Source organism: Enhydra lutris, unplaced genomic scaffold, assembly GCF_002288905.1.
Source record: "Enhydra lutris kenyoni isolate GAN:26980312 unplaced genomic scaffold, ASM228890v2 scaffoldscaffold6, whole genome shotgun sequence".
Taxonomy (NCBI): Eukaryota; Metazoa; Chordata; class Mammalia; order Carnivora; family Mustelidae; genus Enhydra; species Enhydra lutris.
This window is the reverse complement of record NW_019154090.1, coordinates 26,154,646-26,177,472: the sequence shown is the minus strand read 5'-3', so window position 1 is coordinate 26,177,472 and position 22,827 is coordinate 26,154,646. Positions and strand designations below refer to the sequence as shown.

Genomic DNA, 22,827 nt, shown 5'->3' with positions numbered 1-22,827 from the left:
GTGCCCCCCACTCCCAGAGGTAGTGGGGAGCTCTTTCTCACTCCAATGGGCACTGAATTGGCACAATTGTGCTTCTTTCTCTTTCTTTCTTTCTTTCATTCATTCTCTTTCTTCCTTCTTTTATTTCTTTCTTCCTTCCTTCTTTCTGTACACTTACGCTTTCAGAAGAAACTTTCTTTTTTAAAAAAAATATTTTATTTATTTATTTGACAGAGAGAGACACAGCAAGAAGGGAACAAAGCAGGGGGAGTGGAAGAGGGAGAAGCCAGCCTCCTGCAGAGCAGGGAGCCAGATGTGGGGCTCCATCCCAGGACACTGGGATCATGACCTAAGCCGAAGGCAGATGCTTAATGACTGAGCTACCCATGCGACCCCAGAAGAAACTTTCTTTTTTTTTAAATATTTGTTTAAGATTTTTTTTTTTTTTTTTGACAGATCACAAGTAGGCAGAGAGGCAGGCAGAGAGAGGAGGAAGCAGGCACTCTGCTGAGCAGAGAGCCCGATGCGGGCTCAATCCCAGAACCCTGGGATCACAACCTGAGCCGAAGGCAAAGGCTTTAACACACTGAGCCACCCAGGCACCCCCAGAAGAAACTTTCAAAACAATCGAGTGCATGGGCCCCTGCACTTCACGATTCCCAACTGCTTTCTCATCCACAGTCCGGTATCTTTCTCACCACACCTCTGACTAAAGGGCAGGGCATCTGGGATCATTGTTGTCATTGGAAAGATGAGGAAGTTGAGGCCCAGAGAGGTTAAAATAAGCAAACTGCCCTAGATCATACAGCAAATCAGTCCAGAACTGGGGCTTCCAGAACCCATGTGACATGGCAAGGCATGGATGGGTCAGTCGGAAACTTCTCAACTGTCCTGGGTGGGACCTGCTGAGCACGCTGGCCCTAGAGGTAGGGAACCAGGCTTCAGATTCAGACTGACCAGAAATCCCGGGTCTCCCTCTTATAAACTTGATAACTTTTTTTGGGTCAGCCTCTGCAGTTGAGCCTGATTTTTCAATCTATATAATAGGTATAAGGATACCCCAATATTGTAAGAAATAGGAGAGATGAAGTATGTAAAGTATGCATGTATGTAAAGTGCTCAGCATACAAAGAGAAACTTGCCTTGCTAATATTCTCCCAAGAGACAGTAAAACAGCCCAGGCCACAAGGACACATAGATAGCTAAATAGTTAATATTTACTGAACATTTCATGTGTGTCAGGAGCTCTTCCAAGTGCATTTAATCCTTACAAGATCACCATGAGGTCAGACTGCTATTATGCCCATTTTATAGATGGGGAAACAAGTGGATAAGGGACTTGCCCAAGGTCATCACCCTAGTAAGTGACAAAATCAGGATTCAAACTCAGGCAGCCTATCCTCAAAGCCCATGTATACTGCTGTCCTTAATGGTAATGAATAATATTTAAAATCATAACTTGCCTGGACACAGTATTCCATAATTTAGGAAGCATTTCCCTCTCCACTCGTGCATTTATCTCTTACCGCAGCAGCCAGAGAGGGAGGCAATGTTTATTTCTACCTCATAGAGAGGAGAGGGCAACCAAGACGGTACAAGAGGGAACTGCCTTGCCTTGCCAAGGTCACACAACAAGGTCAGTGGCAGAAGTAGGGTTGGAATTTGGGATTCTCGGACTCCAAATTGGGGGACTCTTCCCTAGCCTTACTGGATTCCCAAGCCCCCTCAACAGCAAACCTTCTGGAGGGAGGCTGGAGGCATTCTCCCTGGTCAGTTGCTCTGGCTGGGCTTCCTTCCACTCTTCAGCTGGAGGGGCCCAAGCCTGAGTCCTCCACCCACTGCCTCCGGCCCCCCACCTCTGCTCACTATCAGACAGGAGGGGCAGGAACTCCGGGGCTGGTGGAGTTTCCGACCAGGCAGGAAAAAGAACAAAGGAACTGCATGGGGGCGGGGGGAGGTGGAGGGGATGGTCAGGAGGGTGGCAAGAACGGAGGGGACGCTTCGCCATGGAATATGAAGTCAAGAAAGGGAAAAAGGTAGGTGGGAGTTTGGGAGGGATGCAGGTAGAGAAATGCCCCTGGAGCTGGTAAAGTGGGAGGCCTGGGGTGGGGGTAGTGGGCAGGGACCGGCATGGGTAGAGTCTTTCTTCTCATCTGAAAAGACTGTCCTTCCAACCCTTGGGCGGTCAGACTTTTGGGCTCAAGCTCCCTAACCTGTCTCCCCTACTCTCAAGTGGCGCCTGCCCTCCCTGGAACAGACAGACAGACAGATACCTTCCAAGGAAACCCAGCCAGACAGATTGCTGGGAGATACTCCCAACCTGCTTCCAGGGCTTTCCTGGGGTTTCCTCAGACCGAGAGCCCAACAAACACCCAACAGACCCATTCCTCTGCTCCTCACCTCCCCAAACAGAAGGACCTCAGCCAGAGCAATTCTGTGCTACAAGACTGGCTATCAAGGTGGAGACACCTACCTGCTCCCCTGCTGGGTTCCAGCCTAGCCTGCCCCCTCCCCCTCTTTATGTCAGGACAGCTCTGTTCTGAAAGCCTCAGTCTGAGGGTCCTCCCCTTCACCCCCTAGATCCTCACCCCTCCTTACTGTCAGAAGTTTTCTAGTCTGGTTCCCTGGGCGCCTCACCTGGCTGTCTTTGCCATTCAGGGGGTCCCTTAGATTCCAACTCCCACACCCACCCAGCCCTCTTCTTCCAAGAAACCCAGATCAGGCTGGTCTAAAGGGTTCATTCATCTCATCATTCAGCCGCAATAGACCTCACACATCTCCAGGCTCACACTCAGCCAGCCCCGGGGTTTACACATGCTAAGCCCTCCGCCTGGAACGCCCTTTCCCAGATCATTGGTTCTCATTTCTCAGAACGTCCAGATACTTCATCTAGGCTCCAAGATCCTGGTTTTAAGATACGAGCTGGGCCTGTATCAGAATCACCTGCAGCTCTTGTTAAAACATAGATCATTGGGTCTCACCCCCAAGCTCTGATCCAGTAGATCTAGGATAGAATGAGAGAATGTGCATTTGGTGCTGCTGAGGCTGACCCAGGACCCACACTTACTGAGAACTGCTCTAAAGAGGGGCTCACTCTTGACTGTGAGATGTAGATTCCGTTGGGCTGTGCTGGAGCCCAGAACTGGCTTCTTGAGCCTTGCTGTGGGTCATTTTTTATGCAGGTATCTGTGGATTCTCCTGAAATGTACTTATTAGCCATTTTTAATTTGGCGGAAAGCACACAGAATAGCGTGACAAATATCTATGCACTCACCACTCAGCCACATTGAATCTTAATATTTTTCTTAGTGTCCCAGCCTAGACCCACACCTTCAGCCTGGGCCTGGGCCTTAGTAGGCCCTCCACGCTCCCCTGGGTGTTTAGAATGGAGGTTTTAGAGCCAGACTGCTCTCATGATTCTACCACCACTACCTGGTGACCTTATCAGCTAGTTCCCTCTCTGAGGCTTAGTTTCTCCATCTGTAAAATGGGGATCACAAAGGTACCGCTTCTGCAGAGTCTATGAGAATTAAATTAGGTACTATGTAAAGAAGTCAAATGTCCAATGGGGAAGTGTTCGGAGAAAGTCAGTTGCAGTTGTTACTGTTGTTTTCCCCCACAACTCCCTGTCCCCCACCCCCCCACCCCCATTCCCAGGGCTTTGTATCCCCCATCCGGAGGCTGGTGTTCCCCAAGTCTGCGCGCCGGGCTGCCTTTCGGACCAGTGTGAGTCGCCGGCCCCTGCACTCGATGCCCCTTTACCCCCCTGACTATCTCATCGACCCTCAGATTCTGCTGTGTGACTACCTGGAGAAAGAGGTCAAGGTACGTGTGGGATGAGGAGAAGGGCACGCAGACTCTTGGGGTGAGGAGTAAAGGAGGGGTAAGGTTTTCATCAACTCTCTTAGGGTCCCTGGCTGGGTCTGAAAATGAAGCCAACAAACACAGATGAACAGGAGAAAAGCGTGCACATTTTATTAAATGTTTACATGTCCGTGAAGAGCCTTCACAAGAGAATGAAGACCCAAAGAAGTGACCAGAACAGGAAGCTTTTATATCTTCTTGACAATAAACTTATGAAAAACTGACAAAGCAGAGGGGTTTGGGCTTGGGGAGTAAAAGGTGAAGAAATAACAAGGTTTGTTTATACAGCTTTCTCGGCCCTAAATTCCCTATGTCTGGTGAGAAGGAGGTCTCCCTCCAGGAACAGGGAGGGGACGTTTCAGGTGGGAGATTATCTCCTCCTTTCAGGAAAGAGGGGTGGGGGAAGTTCAGAGTAACTTCCCACTTCTACCATTTTCTTCAGTTCCTTCAAGCTTAAGATATTCCATATTTTTTTGTTATTATCACTATTAAAATTACTCTTTATTTAAGAAAAAGATATTCCATATGCCAAGATGCCAGATTTTGGTGTAGCGTGTTCTGGATCCCATCAGGAGGGACTGTACCTCTCTCCCTCACACCAAGCCCTGACCAGCCCTGTCTCACATAGGGGAGGCTCAGGGAAAAGAGAGCTGGGTTCACGCCAGCCTAGCTCCTGCTTTATGCTGAGGACCTTAAGCAAATGACCTCCACCTGCTCAGCCTCAGTGTCTCCATTTCAACAGAGGGGAGAGAGATGGGCAAAGCCATAGCTTCCTGTAAGATTTTACCGACAGTTGATGAACTTGTTAAAGGAACCCAGTTCAGCAAGCCAGAGGGGACTGAGGTCATGCAAGGGTTTTACTACTATTTCATGAACACCAGTGGAGAATCCTCATTATCCAGGGAAGATTGGTATGGGAGTAGGAGGGTTAGATTTGGCAAAAACGGGCTGCCAGGTTAAATGTGGATTTCAGAAAAGCAGTGAGTACTTGTTTAGTATTAATATGTCCCAAATATTGCATGGGACTAAGAATACTTTTTAAAAAACTTAAAAAGTATTCACGGTCTATGTGACATTCAAATTTAACAGGCATCTTGTATCTCACCTGGCAACCATATGTGGAGGGTAGAGCTAACCAATAAATCTACTTAAAAATTGGGGACTGAAATTTCATAGAGAAGAAAAGAAGAAAAAAGCTTGATTGGTAGAATTCACCTAGAAGAACAAAGCTAAAAATAAAAAAAGAGTTAATTTCTTACATTGAATAACATTAAAGTTTGTGATGACATTAAGTTATAACTGAGAATAAAGAATTATTGTGTTGGTTTAGGGCATCATTTTGGGGGGTCTGGCTTCTGTGTCCACCTTAGTAGTTATTATCAGGTTATTATTAATTCAAATAGTTCTACCTCAGTCTATATACACTGGGTCAATGAGGAGTTCTAGGTTATTCCAGGCTTCAAGGTGACCTCTCTGTGCCCTTCTCCCACCTCTACCTCCCATGTTCTGTCCAGTTCCTGGGCCACCTCACCTGGGTTACCTCCTCACTGAACCCCTCCAGCCGCGACGAGCTCCTGCAGCTACTGGACACGGCCAGGGTGAGGCCCTGGGGAGGGTTAGGGCTGGGTCTTGTCCCCTTCTTCCTCTCCCACCCGAGCCCCTCCGGAACCCAAAAGATCCGACCCACCCTGCAGCAGTTGAAGGAGCTGCCGCTGAAGACCACGGCGGAGCAGGACAGTATCTTGAGCCTGTCGGCCCGCTGCCTGCTGCTCACCTGGCGCGACAACGAGGAGCTAATCCTGCGCATCCCCACGCATGAGATCGCAGCCGCCTCCTACCTGCAGGACGACGCGCTGCACCTGCTGGTGCTTAAGACCGGTACAGCGAGTGGGGCGGGGCCGGGAGGTGAACCCGGAGAGAAAAAAACCAGCGTCTAGTTTTGGGAAAGGCGTGACCCGGAGTGGGGAGGGGTGGGCTGCGGAGGGTGGATGGTGTGTGATGGAAAAGGACTGACTACACTACCCTGAGATTAAGGCAGGCCATGGCCATACGCAAGAAGACGCGGCCCCAGGTTGAGGTTGAGGTTGAAGGGTGGACCGCCTGATCCACCGGCCTAAGGCTGGAAGAGCCCAAATTCTGGAACCTAAAGTTAGAGCGCGTGGTGAAGCAGAGCCAGGCAGCCGCGCGCTGGGAGCTCGGGAGGGGGGCGGAGTCTGAACTGGGGGCGTGGCCGCATGCCGGGGAGGCGGAGCTCCCGGCTGGGAGAGCTGTGGGACCCGTCAGACCGCTAGGAAGACTAGGGTGGAGCCGAGGCCGGGGGCGGGCCCCAAAAGTAAGGGACCTCGGGGGGCGAATCTGGCCTCGAGGGCCAGGCGCCGCTGGTCCCCAGCGGGTCTCGGGAGGGGGCTCTTAGCTGGGATCTCCTGACCGCGGTCCCGCCCCTCCTAGGTCTGGGCGTGGACCCGGTGCCAGCAGGCGTAGACGCCAGCCCCGGAGGCGCGGGGCGCGACCCGGGCCAGCCGGGCGCGGCGCCCGAGAAGCGGCGGGGGGGGCACCACGGAGCGGCGCCACACCATCTGCAGCCTGGACTGGCGGATGGCGTGGGGCGGGGGTGCGAGCGCGGAGGCCCGGGCCGGGGGCGGCGGCGGCGGCAGCCTGGAGCGCCAGCGCGCCGGGGCGCGGGCGTCGGGCAGCTGGGAGCGGCGGCAGACGTTCAGCGGCAGCTGGGAGCGGCGGCACGCCGGCGGCGGCGGCGGCGCGGGCAAGCCGGGCGGCAGCTGGGAGCGGAGGCAGGCGGGCGGCGGCGGCGGCAGCTGGGAGCGGCGCCACCCGGGCTCCAACCCTCTCGACCCGCAGGATCCCAGCCCCGACGCCTACTGCAACCTTGTCATCCTGGCCGTGGCCAACAGGGTGAGCCCGAGGGCACCCGGAGCCCCTGCGCCCTGCCTCCCCCGCGCGTCGAGGGGATTTGGAGGGCGTCGTCCTCCACCCCACCCCGCCCCGTTCCTGGGGTCTACCCTGGCCTCTTCCCTTCTTCCTCCCGAGGCCCTACCTAGGACTTCAGGTTCTACCTGTGCACTCCAGACGCCAAAGGGTTTCTAAATCTGCAGCCTGGACGCCTCCCCTTGCCATCCCAATGGGATGAAAACTCAAAACAGCCCAAACAGACTTGATCTAACCCCCTTTCCAGCCCTGCTCCTTCTCCCATGTCGTCGATTTCGGCACAACCACAGTAACAATCACGAGGACACTCATTACCAGCACGAATGGAATGCCAACCTGTGCCAGACAAGGAACCAGCACGAACACATTTCACTCTCTCACTAACCCCTAGAGGCAAACATCACAACCATCCTCATTCTATAGAGGAGGAAACTGACACCCAGAGACTAAGTAACTTGCGGAAGGTCACACAGGAAACTGGGACCCAGGATGTTCAGAGCCTGTACTCTTGTTAACTATGGCAGTCATTCAAGGCAGAAGCCTTCCATTCTTGCCTCTCCTCCCCTCCCTCCATTCTCTATATTCACCCTTGCTTCTATTCCTTTGACCATCTTTATTGAGCACCAGCTTTGTCCTAGGCATTGGGCTAAGTGCTATGGACGCAGAGCTGAACAAGAAATATTTGGGGCCCTCCCTTAGGGAGCTCACAATCTAGAGAGACCTTCAAGTCCTGAGCTGTCTAAGCTTCTCCTCTAACCCAGGGCCCCCAACCCCTCCCCCAACCCCATACCTACCCTAGTGAACAATAATCTCATGGTGTTTAAAACACTGAGAATGCCCCAAATTTTATCTCTCAGCAAATCTCCAGACTCCTTTCTTCAATTGGCCTCTCCATTCGGTGGGCTAATGACCATCTCAATGTCCCAACACATCTGAGGCTAAGAGCCCAGTCTTCTCCCCCAAACCTGCGCCTCCCTTTGTCTCCCTGTCTTGATTAACGGCAGCTCTGTCCTTGCCTCATTCAGATCAAAATTTGGCAGTGACTTGTGGCTCCTCTTGCTCTCACACAACACACATCCATTCTGTCAATAAATCCTGTTGGCCCTATTTTTAAAATATAACCCAACCTATCTACTTCTCGCCAACCCCCAGGTCCGCACCCCATTTTCTATCATTCGGGTCATGCATCTAGATCACGGGTTTGGCTCTTGCTTATAATCTGTCTCCCATCCCCCCACCAACACACACAATCAGAGCAGTTCTGTTAACATGTAAGTCACAACATATCACTGCTCAAAATCTTCCTGTGGCTCCCCATCTCACTCAGAGTAAGAGCTGATGTCCTTACAATTGCTTATAAGTCCACCCTCCACCCACCTTATGGTGGTGGCTGAAGCCCATTTCCTCTCTGGACTCCTCTTTCTAGGTCCCCCTTTATGCATTTCACTCTAGCCAGACTGGTCTCCTTGTAGAGTGCAAAAGACCTGTGCATTCTGGATCGTTCACTCTGTTATCTCTGACCCCTAAAACAGTGGCTGGCACATGATAAATATTGAATGAATGGACGAAGAGATAGGGATTATATTACTATACCTTGGGGTGGGGACCAAGAAGAAAACAAGCAGATTGCAGTGATAATGAGAAAGGAGATCCACTTTCCAAAGAGAAAGTGAGTTTGTGCCTTTTAAACTGAAATGTGAAGGGGAGGAAGCAGTGAGCAAGGCAAATTGGCAGGAAAATGAATTCTGGGCAGAAGGAACAGTGTGTGCCCTGTTAATCTCACTGCACTGTGAGGGCTTTAGGGTACAGACCTCATCTAATTCACCCTGAGACCCTAGAGTCTGGCCCAGTGCCTAAAATGGGACTAAATGAGAATTTGCAAAATGAGTAAATAAAGAGTTGTTTTTCAGGAGTATCTGATTCTCTGACCTCCTCTCCAAGGCCTTGGTCCAATGGAGGGCATAGGAGTTAGAGTAAAAAAAAACAAAAAACCTGAGTGCTGGTGCGGCACCTGGGTGGCTCAGTGGGTTGGGCCTCTGCCTTTGGCTCAGGTCATGATCTCAGGGTCCTGGGATCGAGCCCCACATCGGGCTCTCTGCTTGGTGGGGAGCCTGCTTTCCCCTCTCTCTCTGCCTGCCTCTCTGCCTACTTGTGATCTCTGTCTGTCAAATGACTAAATAAAATCTTAAAAACAAAAACAAAAACCGAGTGCTGGGGTATCTGGGTGGCTCTGTCGGTTAAGTGTCTGCCTTTGGCTCAGGTCATGATCCCAGGGTCCTGGGATTGAGTCCCACATCATGCTCCTTGCTCAGCAGGGAGACTGCTTCTCCATCACCCTCTGCTGCTCTCCCTGCTTATGCACTCTCTAACTCTCTCTCTCTCTCTCTCTCTCTCTCTCTCATGCTCTGTCAAATAAAAATCTTTAAAAAAGAAAAAAAAAACCGAGTGCCAATAATAACCAATGCTAAGAACTTGCTGTGTGAGCTGGGTGAGTCACCTGACCGCTCTAAGCCTCAGTGACTTTAACTGTAACAGAAGGATCTTGTGTCTGTTTCATAGGGTTATTGTAAGGATCAATCCTGCCTCTCCTGGGTTACATTTTAATCCATACCCTGAGCTTTCTAGAGGCACAAAATAGGAAGTGGTACCTGAAGATGGTCTCATCGGTGATTGTCTTTCTGGGTCTCTTGCTTAAAGACATAAAGAGGTAAATTAGAAAGGCAAATTCTTCTTCAAATTTGCAGTCTTGAGAAACTTTCACCCAAGAATTGAAATTCCTGCCTCCTATCAGAGACTGAAGTTTATGTATTTATCCTACTTCCATTTTTGCCCTGAGTGCCAGGAAGCTCATACCTAAATATGGCATCCAGTAGTAGTAACTATGTTGAGCCTAAAATTTTTATACATGTAATTCTTCCTCCTCCTAGTATGTATCAGGAGTCCTGGGTTCTAGTCCTGGCTAATGACTTCACTTCTCTGAGCCTCAACTTCCTACTGGCAAATTTAACTAAACTGGGGCTTATTTTATTTTACTTTATTTTTTAAGTAGGCTCCATGCCCAGTATGGAGCCCAGTGTGGGGCTTGAACTCATGACTGTGAGATAAGAGAACTGAGCTGAATCAAGAGTTGGATGCTTAACCCAATGAGCCAGCCAGGTGCTCCTAGGGCTTATTTTAGATAAACTTCAGGAGGTCCTATGAATCCCCTAGAAATATGGGGTGCATTTTTCAGAGCAGAAGACTTAGAGTTGCTGCTGGACTCTATAAAGGAGTCCAAAACTCAGAGGATGGCCATATAATTTTGATAGGGAATGCCCTCCAAAGTGCCCATAGGTGCGTGTATGGCCCCACAAGCCTCCTGACACTGTGAAAGGGGGTAGGGGTACCCTGGCCGCTGGAGAGGTCCTGAGCACTCTGTCTTCCTCCCTGGGCCAGGATGCTGCCGAGGAGTCCTGTGCCCTCATCTGTCAGGTCTTCCAGATCATCTACGGGGACCAGAGCATTGAGTGCGTGGACCGAGCTGGCTACCACTACACGTCCACGCCCGAGCGGCCGTGGCTGTGCAGCCGCAGTGAGTATGGGAACTCCTGGCTGCCCTCCTCCCTGTGAAACAACTCATAAGGCTGGGGAGGGGGGCTGCCCCAGGAATCAGGGTCAATGATTGCCTTTAGGGGTCCTGATCTCTACCACAGTTACAGGGCTCCCCCCCCCACTCCTGCCACCCTTATGTAGTTAAAATAAAATGTCGGTTTTCACGATGACCTCCAACTTAGCTTCTTCACAGATGTTCTGGCTGCCAGATTCAGAATGAGCTCCTCAAAACTGAACTTTTCTCCCCGCTTTCATTTTTGATGCCCTTGCTTTGCAGAAATCCAAACACATGCACTTTCTGGTTCCTGAGCTGTCTGACTCCACCAGGAATCTAGATCAAACCCAAGATCTTCAGACCCACCCTTGAATGCAATCAAGGGCTAGAATGAGAATAAGACTAATAGAGGCATTTATTGAGCACTCACTGTGTGCCAAGCACAGTACCAATGTGCCAAGTCTTATTTAATCCCCATAGCAACCTTGTCGATCCTATTCGCATTATATCCCCTGTGCCTAGCACAGGACCAAGGGCATCACAGATGCCCAACAAGTATTTTTTGAGTAGATGAAAGAACTCTCTGAAGCCTTATGATTCCAGTTTTACAGATGAGGACATTAAGGCTCAGAGTAGTCAATAAATTGTTCAAGGTCACACAGCGAGTAAATGGCAGAGTTGGGATTCAAACCCAGATGTGTCTGACTTCTTTTTTTTTTTTAAGATTTTATTTATTTATTTGACAGACATAAATCACAACTAGGCAGAGAAGCAGGCAGAGAGAGAGAGGAGGAGGAAGCAGGCTCCCTGCTGAGCAGAGAGCCTGATGCGGGGCTCGATCCCAGGACTCTGGTATCATGACCTGAGCCGAAGGCAGAGGCTTTAACCCCCTGAGCCACCCAGGCACCCGAGATGTGTCTGATTTCTAAAGCTTCTATCTGCAGCAGCCTTAGTCCCATACTGCCTTCAAGGCCACTAAGTGAATTTCCTCAGCCACAGCCCCCTCAGTGTGCTCCCTTCCTTCATAGCTCCAGCAACAGAGCTCTTTCCTTCTGGAGGCATTCCCATCCGTGGGCTGTGGTTATGGGGAAGCTGGGATGGCTCATCAGCTCTCACAGGATGATGGGTAAATTAGATAAGTCAACAAATTTTTCAACTTCATTCTATTCAACAAATATTTACTGAAGCACCTGCTATCACCAGGATATACTGGGGATTAGAACCAGATGTGCCCCTGCTCTCACAAGGCTTGCATTGCTGTGGTAGGCCCACAGTAATTAAATAGTTGCATAAATAAAATGTAGCCACACATTGTACTCTGAGAACACAGACTGAGGAACCCGCCTCACCTGGGAAGTCACTTCCTGAGGAAGTGACACTGAGTGAGCCAAGATCCGAAGGGTAAGGCTAGTGGATTCAGAGAGTAACAGGCCTAGGTAGAGGGCAAGTTCTCAGTAAATAGTGCTTCTATCCTCTCAAGATTTGGGGTTCTTTCCCTCAAAGTTCTTTTTCTTTTTCTTGCCTCAAACAGTTTTCAAAACATTACCTCACCTGTTACCTTACCTGCTATTCCCAAGACCCCTGTGAGGCAGGCAGGAAGGTGGTGTTGTCCCAGCCTTGGGGAAGTTGAGGGCGAGGAGAGGGGGTGAATTGCCCCGCAAAGGCTGTCTGTGTGTTGGTGGTGGAGGTAGGAATCATGGTCAGAATCTTCCAGCCGCTGCCTGATTTCACTCAGGGTAAAAGCTAATACCCTTACGGTTGCTTACAAGGCCATCCATGCTCCAGCCACCAGCCCAACTGCAGGGAGGGGCTGAGGTTGGGGCCTTAGGGAGCCGGGGATGTCGGTCCCTGGTCTGCGGCCTCTGACAGCCACCCTGTCTGCTGACCCCAGGTGAGAGCTGCCGCACGGATGGGACTTACGCCTATGACGCCGACTTCAGCTGCTGCAGCTCCTTGTGGGTACCGTCCTGCCCCACCCCATCCCTGCACAATTAAGGTTACTCTTCTGGGCATTCTTATGCCCCTTGTGGGCAAGAGAGGGTGGGAGAAAATGACCCCACCTCGATTTGTGTTGACACCCTGGACTCTGAGGGTGGGGGGTAGGTAAACCGATCCCTCTGGGCTTTAGTTAGCTCAGAGGATCCAAACCAAGACTCTGAGAGGCCCAGGGGAGGACCAGAACCCAGAACAGGGCCCACGTAGGCCTGTAGTTCTCTGCTCATCTTCCAGACATAGTGGCCTGCAGAGCCCTAATACCAAAAAATGACTTGGGTTTACTTTAGTTTTAATTCCATGTGATAGAAAACCCTAAGAAAGGTAGAGCTTTAAACAAGATAGCTTTTTTTCCACCTTGTCTCTTATATAAAATAGATCAGGCGTTTATGGCCTTATGGTCAGCAGGGGTCCAGGCCTCTCTTCTCTCCCCTCCTTAGCACTTGTTCCCATCCTCAAAGTCACCTCATGGACCAAGATGATGGTCAAAGCTCCTGTCATCACAGTGTCCTGCCAGGGGCCTCAGTAAAGAGCTTTGCGGGGAGTCCCACCTGACAACATCTGCTTATGTCTCATTGGCCAGAACTTGGTCACGTGGCCACCACTAGCGGCCAGCAAGGCTGGAAAGTGCAACATAACAAACTCACCCAGGAACATTGTTCAGGGTTCTGTTTAGTGTGACCAGCCTGCCCCCTGCCCCCCTGCCCCCCAGCCCTTCCAGCCTTGAGGGCATTCCCTGGACATGGGAATTTCAGTACTAACACCAGGGAAGTCCCAGGCAAACTGGGGGACAAGTTGGTCATGCTGGTTCTGTTACTAAGGCCTTAGGCTTGACTGGTAGCAATCTCTGCCTGTAATATATGCCTGACCTCCCCTCCCCCGCCTTTGGCGGCAATATATTCACCTTCTTAATACTGTGTGCACTTGGGCCAGTCCTTAAACAACCTGGTATCTGCCGGAGAGATGGCAATCATGATAACGGCTAACCTTTGAGCTTGCTGTGTGCCTAGTGCTGTTCTATAAAGCACTTCATTTAAAAAAAAAAATAAACTCTACCGCCAATATGGGGCTTGAATTCACCACCCCAAGATCAAGAGTCACGTGCTCTACCAACTGAGCCAGCCAGGTGCCCCAAGCACTGCATTTTTTTTTAAAAAACGCATGTAGCAACATTATAGTGGCTATTGTTCATTTACTGCTTATAGTCCATGACTCCAGGTGCTGTACAGACTCCTCTAGTTCTTGTGACAGCAATTTTTGTCATCCCATTTCACAGATGGAAAAACTGAAGAATAGAGAAGCTAAGCAGCTTGCCCAGGGTCAAACAGCTAGTAAGTTGTAAGCCTGAGATTTGAACCTGAGCAGGCTAGCTCCAGGTCCACATCCCTTAACCACTATGCCACACTACTTTTCTGGAGGTAATAATGCAAGATGGTTCAGGAACAATTTAGAAAACAGGAGGCAGGTTAACTTTTTTTTTTTGAGAGAGAGAGCAGGGGGTAGAGAATCTTTTAAATCTTTTATTTTAAAAAAGATTTTATTTATTTATTTTGAAAGAGAGACAGAGCACACAAGCAGGGGGAGGGGCAGAAGGAGAGGGAGGGAGAGAATCCCAAGCAGGGGCGCCTGGGTGGCCCAGTGGGTTAAAGCCTCTGCCTTCAGCTCAGGTCATGATCTCAGGGTCCTGGGATCGAGCCCCACATCGGGCTCTCTGCTCAGCAGGGAGCCTGCTTCCTCCCCTCTCTCTGCCTGCCTCTCTGCCTACTTGTGATCTCTGTCTGTCAAATAAATAAATAAAAATCTTTGGGGAAAAAAAAAAAAAAGAATCCCAAGCAGACTCCAGGCTGAGCTTGGAGCCTGATGAGGGGTTCCATCCCACAACCGTGAGATCATGCCCTGAGCTGAAATTAAGAGCTGGTGGCTTAACTGACTGAGCCACTCAGGTGCCCCAGGTTGAATTTTTATTAAGCAAGATTTCTTGAGTATCTTTCCTGCACCAGAGACTGCTGTGTGCTAGGGTTACAGTGGGGAGCCAGACAAGGATGAGACCTGTGCTTGGCACTGAACAGGTACTTAACAGACGAAGAAACCAAGGTTCTTCCCTTGCATGGTTTATGGCGCAAGTGCAGTTAGAGTGTCTGACACAGAAGATGATGAAATCATGATTTAATAGAAATAAGCATTAATGGTAAGCATGAAAGAGCATAAGCACCTCAGGATGCTGAGAGAGAGGCCATGGGAGCCTTCCACATCTGGGGAGTTAGGAGGGCCTCTCAGAGCTGATGCCACTTGAACTGAGACCCAAAGGAGGAAAAGGGAAGAGCACCCTAGGCAGAGGGCAGACAGTGCAAGGGTTCTGAAGCAGGATGAAGCTTGGTGCACAGCAGCCAAGAGGCCACTGTGGACATTGATTGGGGGATCTGGAAAGGCCTCACATGTCATGATTGGACTTATGGGTTTGTGACCACATTTGACAGAGGATTTAACCCAGTTATCGGGAGGGGGGGTCAGGGAAAATGTTGTTGAGAAGGTGACATTTAAGCCCCAGTGATGAGTAGGAGTTAGTTGAGCAAAAGACAGGGGGAGAGAGGCATTTCAGGCAGAGGGAATGGCATGTGCAAAGGCCCAGAGGTGAAGAGGTACTTGGAGTCCTAGAGGAGTAGAGAGAAGGCAGAGTGGCCTGAACACGCAAAGTGAGGGTGCAGTAAGGCAGCAGGGAGACTCAGGGCCAGATAATGTGTGGCCCTAGAGGCCAAAATGGGATCTAGGATGAGGCCTCAGGCCCAGAGCATCGGTAGCTTTGCCTTCCCACCTCCACCTGAGAGGAGCTGGAGGGAGGTGAATGAGGGCTCCCCTTTCTGCCTCTCTTTGCAGTAATGGCTCCCAGGATACATTTGAAGCGTGTTATAGTGGCACGTCCACACCCTCTTTCCATGGCTCCCACTGCAGCGGCAGTGACCACAGCGGCCCGGGCCTCGAGCAGTTGCAAGATTACATGGTTACGGTGAGCTGGGGCAGGCAATGCGAACAGCACAAACAGAGGCCTGGAGACTGGAGAAATCACAGGGAGCATTTCAGGAATCATGAATAATCCTGGACATAATTGAAGCCGATGTTGAAGATCAGGGCGGGACATGAGGTTAGGAAAGTAAACAGAGGCCAGCTTGTGAAAGCCTTAACAAGTGTCAGCTAGCATTAATTGAGTGTTTGCTGTATACCAGGCACTGTTCTGTGCACCCTTTATGCATTTTTTTTTAAATTTCAATAACCAAGGTGGGAAGTGCCACCATTATCCTCATTATATATAAGAAAAGTAAGGGTCAGGGAAGTTGTCACCTACCCAAGACCACAGAGCTGACCAAGGGGCCAGGATGTGAACTCAGGTAGCTCGAGTCCACATCCATGCTTACATGCAGCCCAGACGATCTGGATGCCCCCCTCCCCAATAGGCCATGGGAAGGTTTCAAGGGAAGTCTTGGCCAAATATAGCCTTACAGAGGGCTTTGGGTCTTTTAGGCAGAGGTTGGGTGGGGGTTGCTCCCTGGGACTAATCTTGAATCTTGTCCCTGCAGTTGCGGAGTAAACTGGGACCTCTTGAGATCCAGCAGTTTGCGATGCTGCTGCGGGAGTACCGGCTGGGGCTGCCCATCCAGGACTACTGTGCAGGCCTGCTGAAGCTCTATGGAGACCGGCGCAAGTTCCTCCTCCTTGGTGAGCCCACCCCAAACCCCCCCAAGGTCAGCTAAGGCCCCTACATAGTCCATGACATTCCCAATCAGGCATCAGGCTAGACGTGTTCACTCCTATTCTTCAGCCTCCAATAAAGCCAAGATCGTGAAATCCATCTCAGGGAGGAGAAAGGGGCAGAGTGGAAGAGAGATGTGCTTGCTGTCACGGCACATAAGAAGAGAGCATTAGTATAACCATTCACCTTCATTGCAAAACTGGGCGAGGAAGTGATTCTCCCCATCCACCCCACAGGCAGCTGAGGCTCGCAGAGGCTAAGGAACTTGTCCAAGTTCACGCTGCTGGTAAGGAAGGCTAATAATAGCATCAGGAATGATAATACTAATAAGCTAACAGGCATTTCGCAGTTACCCTCCTTGAATGCGTCAGTTTTGGAAAATGGAAACTTATTGCCCCCATATTGCAGATGAGGACACTGAGGCTCAGAGAAGCAAAGTACTGAAGTCACATGGCTAATGAGTAGAGATGGAGGCAAAACGAGCTGACTTGTCTGGGACCCTCAGTGTGTGCCAGACACCTCCTCACAACCCTACCGCGAGAACTGGTGCGATTATCTGAGTTTTACAGGCGAGGAAAGTAAAGCCCAGAATAGCTATTTAATGAGGGTCACAAAACTAATAAATGGGGATGTAACCGTTACAGTCACAACGACAAGCTAACCTCTATTGAGTGTTTACTCTGTGCGGAGCATTAGGTCATTATGCTCTGGCGCAGAGGTGAGGAATTTGAGCAAAGCCACCAGCCAGCGGGCGGAGCAGGGATTTGAACTCAGATCTCTGCAGAAGGTGGCTCCGATGTGGGAGGGGGAGGGCTGAACCTCGAGGAGTACCCCCTGCCTCTCGGCCCCGCAGGGATGCGGCCCTTCATCCCCGACCAGGACATCGGCTACTTCGAGGGCTTCCTGGAGGGCGTGGGCATCCGCGAGGGCGGCATCCTCACCGACAGCTTCGGCCGCATCAAGCGCAGCATGAGCTCCACGTCGGCGTCGGCTGTGCGCAGCTACGACGGCGCGGCCCAGCGGCCGGAGGCGCAGGCCTTCCACCGGCTGCTGGCCGACATCACGCACGACATCGAGGCGCTGGCCCCCGACGATGATGAAAGCACGGACGAGGAGGCCAGGGACTCCCCGGGTGGGGGGGACGCGGCGGAGGAAAACTACCTGTAGCCGCAGACGAAGGGGACGGTGGGGCCGCAATCCCGGCTGCGTCTCACTGGCTCCTGCTTGTGAGACCCCGGGCCCAGGGACCCCCTCGCACCCGACGCGGACCTCCACTCCCCTAGGGTGTCCGTCCCTGCCCTCGGGGCTCCAGTCCCTGCAGTACCAAGGATGTCCTGCAGGGGGCGGGGCCCTAAAGTCTCGGGCAGTCGCCGGAGGCTCAGCGGGCCGCTCTGCCAGACCAGGATGGGCAGCGCCCCACTTTGTCCCGCTAGCCCCAGGCGCGGCCCCAGGACCGCTCATCTTCCCTCCCTCCCCTCCCACTACCGCAACTTTCTGGAGGCCAAGGGAGGGATGAAGGGTGGGCTCCACCTGCTGGCAGACTGAGAAAGGAAGCCCCAGAGCCCAGGCAGTTCTTCCTCTTTCACAGTTTGAGAAATTAAGGTTCAAATAATGGGAAGGAACTTAGGGGAATCTCCTATTTCTCCTTAGAGATTACCTCAAGCTAACCATACGAAATAGCGTCGAGGGTCTTCTTAGGACTCTAAGCGTCAGGGTCGCCCCTCCCCTGATAGCAGGAATTAGATCATCAGTGTGAAACAGAGGTTTTTCTCTCCTGGCCGTTGGTTGAGTCAGAAGTAGATGATTGGGGTCCCAGTCCTGGTCCTAAAACTCTGAAGGAGTTGCTTGTTTAGATCTTGGATTTGGAGCCAGACAGACCTAGGGCTCCTGTCTGGTTAGTGTTCTCACCTCTGGGTGACTTCCATTCCCTAATCTGTCGGATGAGGTGGGCGCCTCCCACTTCTCAGGGTGGTTCTGGGGACTAACAAAAGTCAAGGTCTTGGGGCTGGGTCCAGCACCTGATAGGCACCCAATAAAAGCTGTTCCCTTCCACACCTAATACTTTCAGACTTGGTCCTGCCTGTCTTACCTGGGAGCAGTGGGGTAGGAACTGAGGAGAGGATGGGCTGTAAGAAGACCCTTGGGGAAGTTTGTGAAGAGGAAATAGGACTTGTTCCCCACGGCTCGGTTGCACCCTGGCTCTGGGCTCAAGCCCCAGATGAAAAGTCCCCCAGACTCCACAAGCTACCATCCCGGGAGTCCAGGGTAGCTGAAGAAACCTGATGGCAAGGTTGGAGAGGCAGAGAAGTCAGCGTAAGGACAACAAGTAAAAGTAAAGTAAAAGCCCTGAGAGGAGACCAGAGACTCACACAGAACTGCAAAAATTTATTTGTAAAACTTCACAGAGCCTTCCACGGCCAGACACATGGTACTCACCGTGAGGCAGGTACAATGATCACAATTTTAAAGTAATATTATTAGGGCTTTAGGTCCAGAGTTCCATGATTTATCCTCGGTTTGTAGCAAATGGCCATCCCATCGTAATTAGTCCTTCAACGCCCTCTGATGTTTTGTTTTGCTTTAATTCACCCCTCATTCCCCACACTCCTTCCCCTCCCCACAGTGCACACCCACCCTACGTGTTGATATGTGTCCCTGAACATGGTACACACAACGCTTTGTGTGTATATTTACACTACATGAATGGTGTTGTGTGAAAAATCTAATTCCATTGCTTCCCCTTTTTTCACTCCATCATATGATATTTAAGAAAGATATTTAAGATAGACCCACATTGGGGTGCCTGGGTGGCTCAGTGGGTTAAGCCTCTGCCTTCAGCTCAGGTCATGATCTCAGGATCCTGGAATCGAGCCACGTATCGGGCTCTCTCCTCAGCAGGGAGCCTGCTTCCTCCTCTCTCTCTCTCTCTCTCTCTGCCTGCCTCTCTGCCTACTTGTGATCTCTGTCAAATTAATAAATAAAAAATCTTTAAAAAAAAAAGATAGACCCACGTTGCTGTGGGAAAGTCTAGCTTATTGCATCAAATTGCTGCAAAGCATTCCAAGTTGAGCATCCATGGTTTTAATTATTCCCTCCCCCACCCCAATGATGGACAACCAGATGGCTTCCAACTTCCTTTCATCACAAACAACACTGTGATGAACAGCTTTGAACATGACCCTATGGGCCTATGTGAAAACTTCTTTGGACCCTATACCCGAGTGGAATTAGCGGAACACATATATGTTTTAAATGTCACTAAATCGGGCGCCTGGGTGGCTCAGTGGGTTAAGCCACTGCCTTCGGCTCAGGTCATGATCTCAGGGTCCTGGGATCCAGTCCCGCATCGGGCTCTCTGCTCCGCAGGGAACCTGCTTCTTCCTCTCTCTCTGCCTGCCTCTCTGCCTACTTGTGATCTCTGTCTGTCAAATAAATAAATAAAATCTTAAAAAAAAAGTCACTAAATCCTATTAATGGCATGTGAAAGATGCTTGTCTCCCCACATTTTCATTAGCTCTTACATTATCTGACTGTAATTTTTGCCTATAGTTTGGGTGTAAGGTGGCATCTCATTGTTTGAATTTCTCTGATTATATGAGATTCAGAATCTTCTCCTATACTTGTCGGGTTTTGGGCTTTGCCTTCAGTGAACTGCCCATTCCTGTCTTGGGCCCGTTAGCTATTGGGTTTCCTATCTTTTTCTTGTCAATTTGCAGAAGTAACTTGTAAATTTTAGATATTAATGCCTCGTTGGTTGTTGATGTTCCCAATATCATCCCCAATATGTTGCTCACGTCCGGTTTGTCTGTGGCAGTGGTTCTCAAACTTTACCATGCACCAGAATCTTCTGTAAGGCTTGCTAAAACACAGATCGCTGAGCCACGCCCCGGAGTTTCTGGCTCAATAGAGCAGGCCTGAGGCTGGAGATTCTACATTTCGAACAAGTACTCAAGTACCTGATGGTCCGGGGAACACACTTTGCAAATCACTGGCCCGTTGTGCCTTCCTTTTGAACAAATTTGCTCCATTGAACAAATCCTTAATTGATGTTTTAAAATTTATTTATCTTCATTTTACAGATGAGGGAACTGGAGCTTAAGGAAGTGAAGTAGTGAAAGACCCAAGGTCACACAGTGAGTTGGGATTTGGACCCATATCTGGCCAACCCCGGATCCCATAGTCCTAACTGCTCTGCTATCCTGTCCACCAACTTTTGGGATGTAGTGACCACAGGCTTAGGCATTTGTCCTGAGACTATGGGGAACTTTAGTAAGTTCCTGCGTGAGACAGACACAGAGGGAGAAACATAGCACAGGGCCGCTGAGAGTCACTGGGACAGTTCTTACCCCATAGTTCCAGGGATGGAGCAATTTCCCTCACACCCCAGGAAGTCCCCACCCATCCAGGAACTACCTTCTTACCAAAGCTGTGTAACCTCTTGGTTTCTGAGGTCCAAAGAGCCCTGTGTGGGGGCAGTCCAGGCTCTCAGCATGAGGAGTCTGGCCACACTTCTTCCTGTAGTTTCCAGGATCACTTCTCATTATGGTTTCATTCCTGGCACTGCAAGAGGGGGGGAACCACAGGCGGTTGGACAGCTGCTTCCCAAAAACCTCTAGAGGTGGTATAAGGATGGGACTTCCCTACCAGCTAGATCTCGAGGGGACAGTTTTGATCCATGGTCAAATGGTGACATTAGTGAAATTGTCTCCAGCTGCCCCTTACAGTGGTGACTCTTTTCATTTTGGGCCCTGCAACTTCCTACACTCTCCCAGCTTCCCACCAGAGACTCCTAGCAGACCTTCACAAAAGAGTGTTGGGAGGAGTCCTCAGGCCACTGTCCTTTGGTCACCATATGTTTCGAGAGCATGCACTCTGTACCAGGCATTGTGCTAGACAAGAGGGAGATATAGAACAAGCCCTGTCCCCTGGCAGGGGTGGGGGGGGTGCTTACGGCTTGATGGGGGAGACAGGTCCCTAAATAATTACAGCATAAAGTTCTCAATTGTGAAACTGAAGAGCGAGCAACTAGCTCTTCCTAGGGAAAACAGAAAAGGCTTTGCAGAGGGGGTGACTTACAAGCAAGACTTTGAAGGATGAGCAAAACGTTTGGCAAGTAGAGGAAGGTAGACAGGAGAGCCCTCCAGAAGGGGCCATCATGAGCAAAGGGCAGGGAGCTTGAGGGAGCATCGCACCCTCCAAGACTGGTAACTAGTTAGCTCTACGACACCAGTGAGGCACCGCGGCCCCGGGGGCCAGACTGAGTGAGTTCTGAATCCCAATTCTATCATCTGCTAGCTGGTCGACTTTGGATAAGCTCCTGAATGTCTCTGGTCTTGGTTTCCTCATCTATAAAATAAGGATAATAATAACTCTCGTAGATCTTGTAGTTCGCTGCAAGACTTCAGCATGACCCATGTAAAAGGACATACAGGAAGTGCTCAGTAAATGTGACCACAACCATTGTTGGAGGAACATAAGGTGTGGAGGGTGAAAAATAGGACTTATGGGAGAGGAAAGCAGAGGAGCAGGTGGATTGAGAAGTCCCTTGAAGTGCAGGTCGTGGGGAGTGACCACAAGGGGTCTAGCTGCTTGGAGGGGTGGGTTGACTACAGGGTAGAGGAGAGCCTGCGCCCTGAGAGCTGGGGCAGGACCTGATGACAAAAGCTGAGACCTGACTCAGATGTGGTAGGAGGAAGGAAGAGGAGAGAGCACGTTCAGGAGGGGCAGGGGTAAGAGGGCTCCCTCCTCTCTCCCTGCTCAGAAACTCTGCCTCTCACAACCTTTGATTAGATTCGTTCATTCATTTGTGCCTGCCTGCCTGCCTGCCTTCCTTCCTTCCTTCCTTCCTTCCACAACTGTTTAACACTTGAACCCTGGCCTCATGGTGTTTACATTCTAGAAAATCTATACTACTATTAAGCAATGTAGCTTGGAGCTTCCAGATCCAGTCTCCACCCATTCAGGCTTAAATGATCAGAAATTGGCAGCCCTATTGGTGTGTCCTCCCATTTCTTGCCTATCCTCAGACATTTCAGATGAAGGGCAAAGGGTCTTAGAGTTAGGCCAGCCTGTCCTGCCTACTTCCTGGGATGGTGAGTTCCTTTTCCTTCCTGGAAAGGTGACAGCCCTTTCCATCCAGTGCAAGAATTAACAACTGCCTCCTTGGCCCCTTCCTCCCACCTCTCACCCTCCCCCAACACACACACCAGAACCTTACAGGGCACAGCTGCTCCCTAGACCATGGGCAGCTCTGCCCCGATGCCCGGAAAATGACATGACCTGCAGAAACTTCTCATTAATGTCTAAAAGTGACTTGTTCCAAAAAAACAAACCAAAAAATCCTTGTTTTTGAAGCTTATCGGGTAGACAAAGGAATAGTGTCTTTGATGTGCAAAGAAGATATTCAAACAAATAATAAACGCTCCCAGTGTAATAGAAAAATAGGCAAATTATTTGTACGGGCCGCAGAGAAGAAAATACAAGTAACTCTGAAATGTGGCAAGTGTCAACCTCACGTATAGTAAGAGAAACATACATTAACACCACATCGAGAGAACATTGTTCAGTCACTGGAATGGCTAAGTTTGGAAAGTCTAGTCACTTACCATGTGGGTACAGGTGCGAGGAGACAGACATTGTCCCACGTTGCTCGTGGAAATGTACATTGCTATAAACCCTATTTAACAATATTTTACATGCTTGGACCCATTGACGCAGC

The 22,827-nt window shown here is 50.4% G+C and overlaps 1 protein-coding gene across 1 annotated transcript; it reads left to right on the top strand.

The window, feature by feature from the left end:
* The first annotated feature begins 1,985 nt into the window (after positions 1-1,985).
* Positions 1,986-17,021, top strand: LOC111141486 (CCM2 like scaffolding protein). Its single transcript, XM_022494079.1, is given in 10 exon segments — positions 1,986-2,015; positions 3,637-3,804; positions 5,358-5,441; positions 5,538-5,721; positions 6,292-6,389; positions 6,391-6,753; positions 10,222-10,357; positions 15,239-15,368; positions 15,937-16,075; positions 16,963-17,021. Coding segments are annotated over 9 exon segments (1,296 nt in total). The 3' UTR covers positions 16,040-16,075; positions 16,963-17,021.
* Positions 17,022-22,827: the final 5,806 nt, after the last annotated feature.